The sequence below is a fragment of the Octodon degus genome, unplaced genomic scaffold, assembly GCF_000260255.1.
Source record: "Octodon degus isolate 3935 unplaced genomic scaffold, OctDeg1.0 scaffold00174, whole genome shotgun sequence".
NCBI classification, from domain to species: domain Eukaryota; kingdom Metazoa; phylum Chordata; class Mammalia; order Rodentia; family Octodontidae; genus Octodon; species Octodon degus.
This window is the reverse complement of record NW_004524750.1, coordinates 21,779-34,490: the sequence shown is the minus strand read 5'-3', so window position 1 is coordinate 34,490 and position 12,712 is coordinate 21,779. Positions and strand designations below refer to the sequence as shown.

The following is a 12,712-nucleotide window of genomic DNA, read 5'->3' as shown; positions in this document are numbered from 1 at the left end:
CACTCGTTCTTGGTGCCCTGTGCAGTTTTGGAGGTCCATCAGTTCTCAAGGGATGCCAGCGTGGCCGAGGCCTGGCTGCTTGGACAGGAGCCCTACCTATCCAGCCGGGAAATCGGCCAAAGTGTGGACGAGGTGGAGAAGCTCATCAAGCGCCACGAGGCATTTGAAAAGTCTGCAGCAACCTGGGATGAGAGGTTCTCCGCCCTAGAAAGGCTGACAACAGTAAGTAGCCACTGTTTGTGAAGATCTCTTGACACTGTTGACTCTTGGAACAGGATGTATGAAGGGGTTCAGGCCAGTACTTTCTCAGTCATCACCTAAGCACTTAGATTTAGGGTCACTCTTAGTGGCCTCTTGCTTAGGAACTTATTGGTGATGCTTTTCTCTTTTCATTTGATTTTTCTCCAATATCTCAGAATCTTTGGTTTACAGGGGACATAGCCTTAAATTTGCCTTCAAAATTTCATGATTAGAAGCCATATCAAATGGGTTTTGGGGTTTTTTGCGTTGAACTTAGGAGCTTCCGCTTGTAAGGCAGATGCTTGTGCGCTGAGCTATATCCCTGGCCCTGCAGATAGTATGTTAGTCCTGAGCTGCCGTAAACCCTGCCTGCTCCCAACCCTATCTTTTGCTAGCATAAAGGACTTAAGCAGGGCTTGTACATTGGTGCCGTTTCTTTTCCCCAGACAGTTGTCCTCCTGGTAGAAATGGGCTCTTTGCAATGTATAAAAGTACTTTTCTTTATAGTTTCTACAGTTCTGGGAAGTTAAAAATGTATCTTGGTACTTTTATGTTAAAACAGAATACTTTTTGATGTCTGCATTTTGCTCATAAAATGGGTAATTGTATTTTTTTTTAATTTTATTTATTTATTTGTGTGTGTGTGTGTGTGTGTGTGTGTGTGGCCAGCTCAGACCACCAGGAGGCGGGGCTGGCTGGCATGTGGTGCTGGGGGATTGAACCACGGTCCCTGTGCTTTGCCAAGCTTGTTCTATGTAGTTGCTTTAGACCACTGAGCCATCTCACCAGCCCCGGGTAATTGTATTTGTATTTCATAGAGTGGCTTTTTTATGTTATTGGAGTATGAGCTAAACAGTGTTGGCTTCAAAATTTTTGCAGTTCTATCTTTGTGTTTATCTGAATTTTGAGGTTTTGTTGTGTTTGCCTTTTTTTTAATTAGACCATGTTAGTAATACAGAATAAGGGTCATTTTGGAAAATTGGTATGCACATTTAACATTGCTTGATCATTTTTAGTTAACGGAATTGAAAGTTTACCTGAGCTCTCGCAGAAAGTCCAATTTAGATACTTCTGCCCCTGGGCTCAGACCTTGTCCTCCTCAGCAAAGAGGAGATTCATGCAGTGTGTCCAGAAGTTAAACCCTTGCTCCCAGGGAGCACACACACAGCTCACAGGCACTCTGCCAGCTCATGATACAGCCCTCTTGCTGCAGTTTAGAATGTGACTGCATTTCCTTGGACAGATTACCTTTTTGTCACGATGTTAGAACTTCCTTCAGGTTGTCCATTAAATGCTAGTACAGAAAACTAGACCGAAGGCCTTCTTGGTTCTCTGACTGCTTTCTTTAAAAGCAGCAAGGTCTAGGCCTCTGCTGAATGTCATTGTGTTCTCCCTTAGTTGGAGTTACTGGAAGTGCGCAGACAGCAAGAGGAAGAGGAAAGGAAAAGGCGGCCACCTTCTCCTGAGCCGAGCACGAAGGTTTCAGAGGAAACAGAGTCCCAGCAGCAGTGGTGAGTCCTGGGCAGTGTAGGAGGCTGGGTCTCAGCTTGGATGACAGCTGAGCTCTGTGGAGCATGTTTTTCAAAGCCCTGCTTTGCAAGGCCTTGCCAACACGCCTCTTTCTATTATGTCATGGGACTGACTGCCAAGAGTCCTTATAAGCACCCTGAGGACACTGACTAATCCACAGTCTATTAACTATGGAGCTTGCAGAAGTGTATCATATACTGTGCCCTTCCTACTGAATGAACACCTATGCCTGCAGATAGCACACACTAGCACATACACATACATAATTCCCATGTCATTCAGTAGCTAGAGTGAGCAACATGGATGCTTTGAAATTTCTGGATGACTTTGCATAAAGGGCAAGAACTGTTCTCTGGTTGCAGGGGCTAATTATTTTGTTGTGGCACAAGTTCCACAAAAATTTCTAATGCCACCTTTATTTGGTGGGTCTGGGGGTTGGGGTATTGGTATAGCCTATTTGGAGTCTTAGAAACACTTCAGAGTTCCAAGCTTTATAAAAATTCCATCACATGAAAGAGGATGGCTTACACTTTTCTCTTTCTTCTCTTCCCTTCCTTCCTCTTCCCTGTTCTGTCCTTTTTGTTTTTTCTCTTTACCTAACAGGGATACTTCAAAAGGAGAACAAGTTTCCCAGAATGGTCTGCCAGCTGAACAAGGATCTCCACGGGTTAGTTACCGCTCTCAGACCTACCAAAACTACAAAAACTTTAATAGCAGACGGACAGCCAGTGACCATCCATGGTCTGGACTGTGAAGTTCACTACCATTTGTCAAGAGCTACTCTTTCAAAATCCTATTGGTTTTGACTCTGGCTTCCATATCACCAAAAATGTTAAAAATTTACATAATTCATACCTTTTCTTGGTTTCATATTTGTTTGCATTTAATTCATGTTTTTGTTTTGTTTTTGGCCTTAAAGCAGCATACTTGTTTTTTTATTTATTGTGAGCTTTTTACTTTATTAAGATTTTACAGTGAAACTCTTACTTGAGTAATTGAAAGTAAATGAGATTACAGCATAATGAAGAAGAAAACTAAAATCCTAACAGGTATGGTATCATGCTATGGATACTGTTATGTATAAATATTATTAACCTGCAGTAGTTTGCTAGTAACTAGGAAGACTGGCATAGAAGAAAGGAGATATTCAGTACTATGATTAAACTCTGTAGTCAGCTGAACATTCCATGAAGCGTGCATTCATTCATAGATGACAAAAGTAAAAGGAGGCTGGGTTTCTTTGCGAAGTTGTTTTAAGTACAGAATTGCAAACATTTTAAGACCCCGAGTCACTTACTGCTTTTTACAAACTAGCTCTTACCTTGTTCTGCCAAGTCCTGAGCTGAGTGCAGCAGTCTCGTGCTGCAGGTGCTGCCTCGTGGGAGTGAGCTGCCCACTGGGTGCTGCTGCTGCCGCTGCCACCACTGCCGCCTCTGTTCTGGTCGTGAGCCACACCGCCAGGACCTAGATGAGTGCGGTTCTCAGAGGGTTTTGGAGGTCTGCCTGCCAGACTGCCCGGCCTCTCCATTCAGTCACTGACTTTGGGTGTCAAACTGCTTTAATTTCTTAAACAAATGGAGCAAAAGCCATTTTGGTTCATCCTGATTACTTGAATTTGATGGCCCGTGCCTAGGAGCACCAGCATGCCTCCTGGCTGCAGAGGTCACTTTTGTATCTCTGTAGACAAAACTCTGTTGTACGTGTCAGATGAACCTCTTGATTCATTAATTTCTGGAGACTTTTTATGGAGTTCTTTATTAAGGAATCATGTGAGATGGTATGTAATTGGCTGCTAAGGGGGACTAAAAATGTTTTAACAGAAATCCTTTTCCTTAGGAATAATGAAGTGATTTCCTGGTACCGATCAAAACAAAATCCATATTACATCAAAGCCTTGTGAGACATTCACTTGCTTATTTGCCATATTTAGATGTCTTAGTGGAATCAGAAACCTGTTTTGATATGTGTTCTCCATGAGTTAAGTCTCATTTGTCTTTTCATTTCATGATGCATGTCTTTTTTTCTTTTGTCAGGATAACGTCGTGTAGCATCTTGTTTGTTTTTCCTTATCTCTATGTACATATCTATCTACTTGTGACTGTAGATGGATATATAGATAGATGCCAAGCTTCTTATGTTCTGGGGTACTGTGCATCGTTACTGGGTCTCTGCTTTAAAATACACCAAAATTCATTCCAGCAGGGAGAAAACTGCTGTTCCTTATTATAAGGGAACCCTGATGTGAGTTTCTGGCCCCAAATTGCATTACATATATCACCGATCTGTATGTATATATGTGATGTTTACATATATATGTTTGTGTGTTTAAATTTTATATTATCAGAATATCCAGTTTTAATGCTTTTTATATTGAGAAGACAAAAAACTAAGCACATGAGAAAGGAGTGCTCTCATGGCTATTTTTATCTAGACTTAAACTGTAGCTTGCCAGAACAGATTTTTCATTAACAATTGGATTATATTGGAAGAAGAAAAAGCCATTTCATTCTTTTGAGTGATAATGCAGAGACTCAAGTTAATGAACTTGAAAATAGTATTGCTTTCATGCACTTTGGAAACCAATCAGGTGTTTTCTGTGCTACTAGTTGTCATGTTGCATTCATGTTCACTCCTGATTTATGTATCTCAGATGTGCCTGGCCACTAAAGCACTCTGGACTAATTGCTGAAAGAAGCAACATGGGGCGGTAGGGAGGCGTGGGAGGGGTGTGTTCACATGTACCCACTGTTTGATCATAGCACTATGATTTGCTTTTGATGTTTGTCTGTAGTGGTGTGTTGTCTGTTGGCATGCTTAAAGCACAGGTCCATTAAAATTCATTTTATTCCTTTTATTTTCCTTGTTTTCTTGGTTAGTGATTCATTTGCATAAACATTAATTACCTTTGCATACTGGTTTGGGTTTCTGTTTCCTTCTAACTCTAAAGAAAAAATTTTTGCTGCAGAATTTACCTCAGAAGACTTCCCCAGCCTTCACCCACCTTGAAGTCTGACCAAGTATGATAAATTGTAACCTTTTTCAGATAAACGTCTGTCGGATCATGACGGTCACAAGCAGTTTTAAAGTCAAACCTGCAGCACTAAATTTTTTTTTAAGCTCGTTTCTGTACATACTAACCCCATGTCGCTCTGAACTCACACTTGGCTCAGGCCTTCCACACCAAACTTACACTCCCACTTTCCCAGGTTTCCAAGAATCTCACACTAGAAGAGATCTGTTAACTTGAAAACCCACTCACATCTTTTTGACATGGGGTTTGTTTTTTGGTTATTTCCCTTCCTGCACCTCTCCCTTAGACATGAAGGGGAAGCTGGGGAAGTGGTACACACCTGTAATCCCAGCTGCTCTGGAGGCTGCGGCAGAAAGATAGGGCTGTATAGCAAACCCCATTGGAGGTAGGAGAGGAGTGAAAACAGAGGACGACAGAGTTTAAAGAGCCTGTTACTCAGAAGCTTGTGTCTACAGGCTGACACAAAGCTGAGGTAATCACACATCCCATGTCTTCCTGTTCTAGTACACTTTCCACATTTCTATGAAAGTAAAAGATTATAATCAGAAACCACATTCAACCTCGTAGCCTGTAGTCCAACCCTAAACTCCATGTTGTGATAGACATCACGTAAACTTGTGATTCTTCTTTCCCATTTTTCTTCAGTCTTTTCCCAAAAGAACTAGTTCTATTGATATGAAAGATTGACCCAGTTGTTATTAGATAAGACCTGAGTGAGAGTTCCAGTTCCCAAGAGTTGACAGATTTGAGCATTCAAATGGTGGTGGTAACCCATCTAGTTAGCTCATCCTGTCAAGGTCGTTGCTGCTAATTTAATGTCAGTTTGATTCTGAGTAGCATTGATGGGGACATAGCTAATGAGTATGCCATTGACACCGCCATGTTTGTCCGTGTATGAGGGGTGCAGGTTGTCTGTAATCCACTAAAGTGTCAGCCACACCCAGCTTTAGTAACTCGCTAATCCCACACCCTGGGTGTATCAGCCAGGGGTTGCTACAGTTAATGGTACACAGGTGATGGTACACAGGTTGAACTCAATAATGAATCAAGACCCTACTGCATTTCCAAAGCCGAAAAGCCATGAGGGTTACAATTTAATTGAGCTTGGGAAGAAACACTCCTGAAGACGTCTCCAGCCTGAAGGGTCAGAGCGGCTGGGAGCCTGGCTTTCTCTGGGCTTTCTCGTCTCAGTGCAGCGAGGCACCGTGATCAACCAACCCGTGATGGGGGAAGGCCCTGGTTCTGTCTTTGTTTGGGGGTAAATAGCTGTGTGGTGTTGAGTGACTGTGATTGGCTTTACCAGCTCCTTTTAACACAAACTACAGCCCACTCACGATACGACTTCGGCAGATGTGGTTAAAATGATGTTTGTTGACTTGCCTCATTTCCTTCCAGCTCCTAAGTTCCAAAGTCTAACTGGGATGGTAGATGTGAAATGCATGATTGTCGTCCTAATTTCTGCATGTTTTTATGATGATATGATGAGGGGAGGGGAGGAGGACAAGACAGCATTTTCAGAAGTTGAATGTCTTCCCTTGTCTTTCTTGGGGGAATGCTGTGTAGTTCTGATAGAGTTGTCTGTCCATCTGTTTGTGAATGCCCTTTCGCTTATACTTCCAGCCCTTCTGCTGGTACCCTTGGGTGTAAGGTGGCTGCTGTATAACGTCCACTCTCTCTCATATTTAATATGTGTGACTGTTACTGTTGTCTTTCTGTTTTAAAGTAACGGTAAGAGGAGATGACCTAATCTATGTTTTTAAAAAATGTATTGATCAGAGGAGTAGAGTGCAGTAAAACTCATAATGGCATTTCGCTTTTCTCTTTTCCCTGTAAGTGGGCGGGCATTAATCCATTCCCACCTTCTAATGTCCTCAGTGTCCAGCTGGCTTTGTGGGGTGTGCAATGGTTTTACTGTACTGCCTCGATCTGTGCCAGGCATTTATACACAGCCACTGTGCGAGTCAGCTAGAGCATATGTGGTCACTCCTATGGCTCATGGGGTTTGCTGAATGGCCTCTCTGCTATCCCTAGATGGCAGAAACAGCGGACACAAGCGAAATGGTCAACGGTGCTGCAGAGCAGAGGACAAGCTCAAAAGAGTCCAGCCCCATCCCCTCCCCAACCTCTGACCGAAAAGCGAAGACTGCCCTCCCAGCCCAGAGTGCTGCCACCCTGCCAGCCAGAACCCAGGAGACGCCTCCAGCCCAGATGGAAGGCTTCCTGAACCGGAAGCATGAATGGGAGGCCCACAACAAAAAAGCCTCAAGCAGGTGAGCAGAGGGAAGTCAGCCCATCCGAAGGCATGGTACTGCGCAGGCATCCAGAGAGCATGTGGGTCGGATCTGGGCTTTCCATTCTCAGGACAGTAGAAGTTGGGGGAAAAGTGCAGTTTATTCACTGAGAATGGATAGGAACAGCAAAAAGAGGCCTCAGTAGTTGATCTCTAGGAGTTTGCTAGATTGAGACTGAGGAATCTTTTTAAGTGAAAAGATTTCATAGTATACTCACGTAACTGTGTGACAGTTGATCGCATTGTGCCACTGTAGTCAGTACTCCTACATAATGAGACATATGAAGAATAACATAAGACAAGGAACTTTTGCTTGAGAGTTGGCATGTTTCAGATAAAGAGCCCACCTTATACCCATCATAGCAGAGAATCCTGAACACTAGTAAAAATCGAAAAGCTGAGTACCTTCATTTAATAGAATATGTCGCCAAATAGAAATGCAACCTTCAAAAGCCTGCCTCTGTAATAATGTGCCATATCCTGATAAGCTCTGGAGGAGTTCTTTACCACTGGTAGCAGAATTTGTGAAGAACTTGTAGCAAGGGGTGACAGGGGGTTTTCTGAATATCATTTTTAGGTCAGACTAGTAGAAATCCTGACATTCCTTTCTCTGCTGTTCTCAGGTCTTGGCACAATGTTTATTGTGTCATAAATAACCAAGAAATGGGTTTCTATAAAGATGCCAAGACCGCTGCTTCTGGAATCCCCTACCACAGTGAGGTTCCTGTGAGTTTGAAAGAAGCTGTCTGTGAAGTGGCTCTTGATTACAAAAAGAAAAAACACGTGTTCAAGCTAAGGTGAGAGATACTGTGCTTTTTGCTTGCCCCAAAGTAGGAGTATGTGTATTTTTACTCTAGGATTGGTTTTCTTCCCTGATACTGTGATCTGTTTTTTTCTGGCATTTTAAACCCACATAAGTGGAAGAGCTCGAGGGAAAAGGCACTTGTATGCATTTTGGAACTTGCTGCTCCCTGAACTTCAGGTGGCTATTCCTGTCACAGCTTAAAGAAAACAGAAAAGTCGTTTCCTGTCTTTTCAGCTTACCCAGACCTAGGAGTTCCTATTATTTGCTGTGAGGTATCTGGATGCGGATCAGTGAGTCATCTTGGAGAGGAATGGTGACTTAGCAGGAAGCAATGGGGTGGGGAGGGGCCCTGTGCCCCTGATCCCTGCCTGGAGCTCCAGATGTCCCCTCCCTGTCACACATACACCTCCCCACAGAAACATCCATGCTTAGAAGTTCTCCTGTTTGGAAATGGGCCGACAAACTTAGGTTTTGAAAATGTAAAAAGTGGGGCTGGAGAGATGGCTCAGTGGTCTAAAGCACCTACTTGAAACAAGTTTGGCAAAGTGCAGGGACCGCGGTTCGATCCCCCAGCACCACATGCCAGCCAGCCGTGCCCCCTGGTGGACTGAGCTGGCCACACACACACACACACACACACACACACACTAAATAAATGTAAAAAAAAAAAAGTGCTAAAGAAAATGTAAAAAGTAAACATTCTAATGATTGCTTACTTAGCTTTGTATTGGCTTGTGCTATTGCTCTGGGATCTGAGAGTCTTTGTCTTAGTTACGTGCATTCCATGCCAGTTGGATTAGGCCAAGGACTATGAGGGGGAAGAGTTGCATATGGTATAAATTATGATGCTTTGTTGGGGAGCAGTGAGGGCAGACTCTTTATAAGCCTTTACGATGCTTTATGTTCCATCATTCAGTAAACAGCCAAGACCCTGGCTGCCTTCCCTTATCTGCTTTCCAAAGCTGCATTGGAGAGTAAGGGTGTTGGCAAAGGGCTGTCCCATCTGCTCTCCCAGCATCCCTTCTTGCCTGGCAGCCTTGGAGTGCATGACTGAATCCAGGCACCACTGGTGTCACACTGATGGCCCCTAAGTGTGGTTTCTTTCTTTCATTCTGAGACATGTGTAAGAAGCAAAATGTAGGGAACCCTTTTTGCATGTTTACTCAAAGTCTGGAATTTGAAAATACAAGGGATATAAATGTAACAAAATTTTTAAAATATCCATTTTTTGAGGAATTTATGTGAATTCAGTTTAGACCGGTGACCAGGAATCCCAGGTGATCTTTGCCAGAACAAATCCAGGTGCTGTTATGTTTGGGACTTGGGTTTCCCCATCGAGTTAGAACACTAAGCTACTGGGTTATATGGTCAGGACCAGCTGAGTACTGGGACTTCTCGATGTCAAGGGGCTGAGCTGAGCCAGTGCAGGTCTGCAGGCACAGTTGGTGACAGGCGTGGATCTGCGGTTTGTGTTTCTCATGTAAATTGCGTGGCCTGCTTGTGTCCCACATAGACTATGGGAGTTGGGGAATGTTTATTTTCCTGAGACTAAATTGTAATTTACTTTGTTCCTGAAATTGCAGACTAAATGATGGCAACGAGTACCTCTTCCAAGCCAAAGATGATGTAAGTTGCCAAGTCTCATTTCTCCTAAATTCCTAGGTGGGTACACATGTATATGGGATGACAGGCTTTGTTCACAATGCAATTCATGTTTTTAAAGATCAGTGGTCATGCCTCTCATCTGGTCTTCACAGTCACCAGCATTAGGAGGGGTTTGGTTGTCTTTGTGTCTGGAAAGCAGTGAGCAGAGAGGACAGCTACACAGCATTCACTAAAGTTAGGGGAAGAAAACCTTGCCCACCGCAGCCAGCAGGTGAGCACAGTGAAGTGACCCCAGAACTGAGTGTGGATTCCTGCTGTACCCCGTCCCTCTTAACTGGCTATTTCATGATTGTATTCCATGTTGAGGAAAGAGGTTAGTTGATGAAGAAATAGCATAAGTAGCTCTTTAAATTTGAAAAAGCTCCTTCTGTCAAGAGAGATGTCTTTTTATAAAGAAAGAATAAGTGCCTTGTACAGGATGAGGCCTCGCACCTCCCCAGTCATCCAGCCTTTGCCCTTGTAGAACCATGGATTGTAGCTCTGACTTCTAAGAGGCGAGCGATGTTCACAGCGCTGTGCAGAGAAAGCAGAGCTGTGTTTAGCAACAGTGCCCAGAAGTGACTGGACAGCCACCAGGTGCAGCCGGGACGCCTCGTGCCCACCCTCTCATCTGTGTTCTCATCTTTGTCCAGGAGGAAATGAACACGTGGATCCAGGCCATCTCCTCTGCCATCTCCTCTGACAAACACGACACGTCTGCCAGCACCCAGAGCACACCCGCGTCCAGCCGGGCACAGACCCTACCCACCAGTGTGGTCATCACCAGCGAATCCAGTCCTGGCAAGCGGGAGAAGGACAAAGAGAAAGACAAAGAAAAGCGGTTCAGCCTGTTCGGCAAAAAGAAGTGAACTTCTTTCCGTGGGTCACCTCCTGCCCTTCTCTCACCTTTTCAGTGAAATTCCAGCATGCAAGCTCAGAACCAACCAACACATTACTCTCTGTGCCTAATGTTCCTCAGAGTGGTTGATTTTCTGTTTTTTTAATTTATAGAGCATTTTGGGGGGGATATACCTAAACACTTTATCTCCAAGTTACAAAAGTTTGAGGTGCAGAGGGAAGGCAAGATTTTTTAATGAAATTATATAGGTTAGATCTCACTATTTAAACTGTTCCTCAATTTTGTGAGGCTGTGTTGGAAATAACCCGCCTCTAGTGCTGTAGGCTTACAAGGCAGCGGTGCTCGTACGATACTTCCTGTGCTCTCCAGAGACAAGTGTGCCGATTTCCTGACACCACCCTTTTCCATTTACCTCCAGTGATTACCCTGACTCCTGGCTGTTAGATGTGCCCGTGTGGGTCTGACCATTATCAGACAGATCGTGTATGATGGTCTTGCTGCAACCGTAGTGCAGCTCCATGTTAAATCTACAGACCAAACCATTTGTACCTGGCATCACTTACTAACACACGACATGCAGCTTTTCTGCATCAACTAAAACTACAGTTAAGAACGTTGGTATACAAGAAGGAATAGAAACCTGATACTGTTTTAAATAATCTGTAATTTGATTTTTTTTTCTTGCTGAAATACAGTATATTGTATGTTTGAGATAATTCTAGTACAAAGTATAATAAAACTAGATGTATAATAAACCCTTTAAATCATTGGTAAGTGTACAAGTGGAACTGAAGCATTTACTGGACAAAGTAATGTTACTCTAATGGTTACTTGCTCGTGCGTTGCCACACTGTGTTATAATTTGCTTCATTACCTTGCTATTTGATACATAGTGTGCATTTCTCTGTCACTGTAACTATTGTAATGACAAATTTTCATCTTACTGCACAATCAAAATGGCATTGATAGGAATGAACTCCAGAGGCTGGGCCTGAACAGGGAGTGGTCGCTCAGGCCTGGTGCTCCGTCGTACGACCTGTACCGCTCAACTTTTGCCCTGTTAAATATATGCGATGTCATTAAATGCTTTTAAATCTAACATGGTGACGAATTACTGTTTTCCTCTCTGACACACACAGACCAGGCAGCAAAATTGAGGAGAAACGCCACTTGGGAAGCATGGTGCGGCTGTCCTGGGCCCTCTTCCACACATATGTGGTGCACCAGCTCTGCGCACAGTGTCACTGTAGTGGCACATCCGTGTATAATCTTTTCTCCATGACAATGTTACCAGAACTTACTTACCCTGATGACTGGGACAAAGATTGGCAAACTTTGAGTAAAGGCCAGAGGTAGTAAATAGTTTAGATCTTGTGGGCTATACTGTCTTTTGCTTAATTCTTTCATAGAATAAAATCCTTAGCTGTGGAAAAGCTATGTCCAGGAAACATTTTAATTTCATGTAATTTTCACGTGCTACACAATATTTTTGTCTTTGAAAGACTCATAATCAACTTTACAGAAGTCCTACAAGACGGATTTGATCTGTGAGCTATACTTTGCTGATCTCTGGAATCTTGGGTTGCTTGCTAGTGACATACTTGGCCTGGTTTGTCTGGGTGGTGTTGTTTTGGTTTTTTGTGTTGTTTTTTTTTTTTTTTGCGGAACCGGGGATTGAACTCGGGTCCTTCCACTTGCCAGGGAAGTGCTTATTCTACTGAGCCATCTCCCCGGCCCCTGTCTGGGTGTCTTAAATCCGTATCATTTGCTTTTCTTTTCGCTCGTGAAGTGCAGCAGTTTATGCAGGTATTAGGGTATCCAGTAAGACGCTTCCGCCTTCTCCCCCTCTACTCACAGCTGTTCAAGACCTCCTGGCTTACCACACTACTCTTGCGCCCTTTGCCTCACAGTTGGAATTGACTTATACAGTACTCAGCAAACTGAAATATTTAGTAAAGGAAAAACACCTTGGAAAGAGTTGAGATTAATTATAGCCTGTTTTTAATAAAGCCATGCAGATGTGGGAAGACTGCAGCAGTAATCCTGTAATTATTAAAAATGCACACAGACTGACTTATGTGTAATGTGAGCAGTTCAGTCCTTGTCTGGGGCCCCTGGCTTGCTGGTCCTTGCTTGCTTGCTACAATTGTAGAGGTTCCATGGAGGCCTGACAGTGCAGGCAGACAGCATCAGCAGACCCCAGTCAGATAAATGCAGTGCTGGGCAGAGTTCCCGTGTGAGCCATGATCTTCAGGGCGAATGATGAATCATGTCTTAATTTTTCCACTTAGTATTTTGAGGTTTATACACATT

At 43.5% G+C, this 12,712-nt stretch overlaps 1 protein-coding gene across 7 annotated transcripts in view; it reads left to right on the top strand.

Moving 5' to 3' along the window:
* Window positions 1-11,503, top strand: part of Sptbn1 (spectrin beta, non-erythrocytic 1) — a 197,644-nt gene extending 186,141 nt beyond the window's left edge. For 2 of the 7 annotated variants that reach the window (XM_004643407.3, XM_023703549.1), the window contains 7 exons: window positions 26-222; window positions 1,639-1,751; window positions 2,374-2,437; window positions 6,833-7,071; window positions 7,715-7,888; window positions 9,480-9,522; window positions 10,194-11,503. In XM_004643407.3, coding sequence (XP_004643464.1) covers window positions 26-222; window positions 1,639-1,751; window positions 2,374-2,437; window positions 6,833-7,071; window positions 7,715-7,888; window positions 9,480-9,522; window positions 10,194-10,409 — 1,046 coding nt within the window. In that variant the 3' untranslated portion in view covers window positions 10,410-11,503. Of the gene's footprint in view, window positions 1-25; window positions 223-1,638; window positions 1,752-2,373; window positions 4,625-6,832; window positions 7,072-7,714; window positions 7,889-8,130; window positions 8,322-9,479; window positions 9,523-10,193 lie in introns of those variants that run through there. The other 5 variants (XM_023703550.1, XR_002818547.1, XM_023703551.1 and 2 more) reach the window with 5 other exon arrangements.
* Window positions 11,504-12,712: the final 1,209 nt, after the last annotated feature.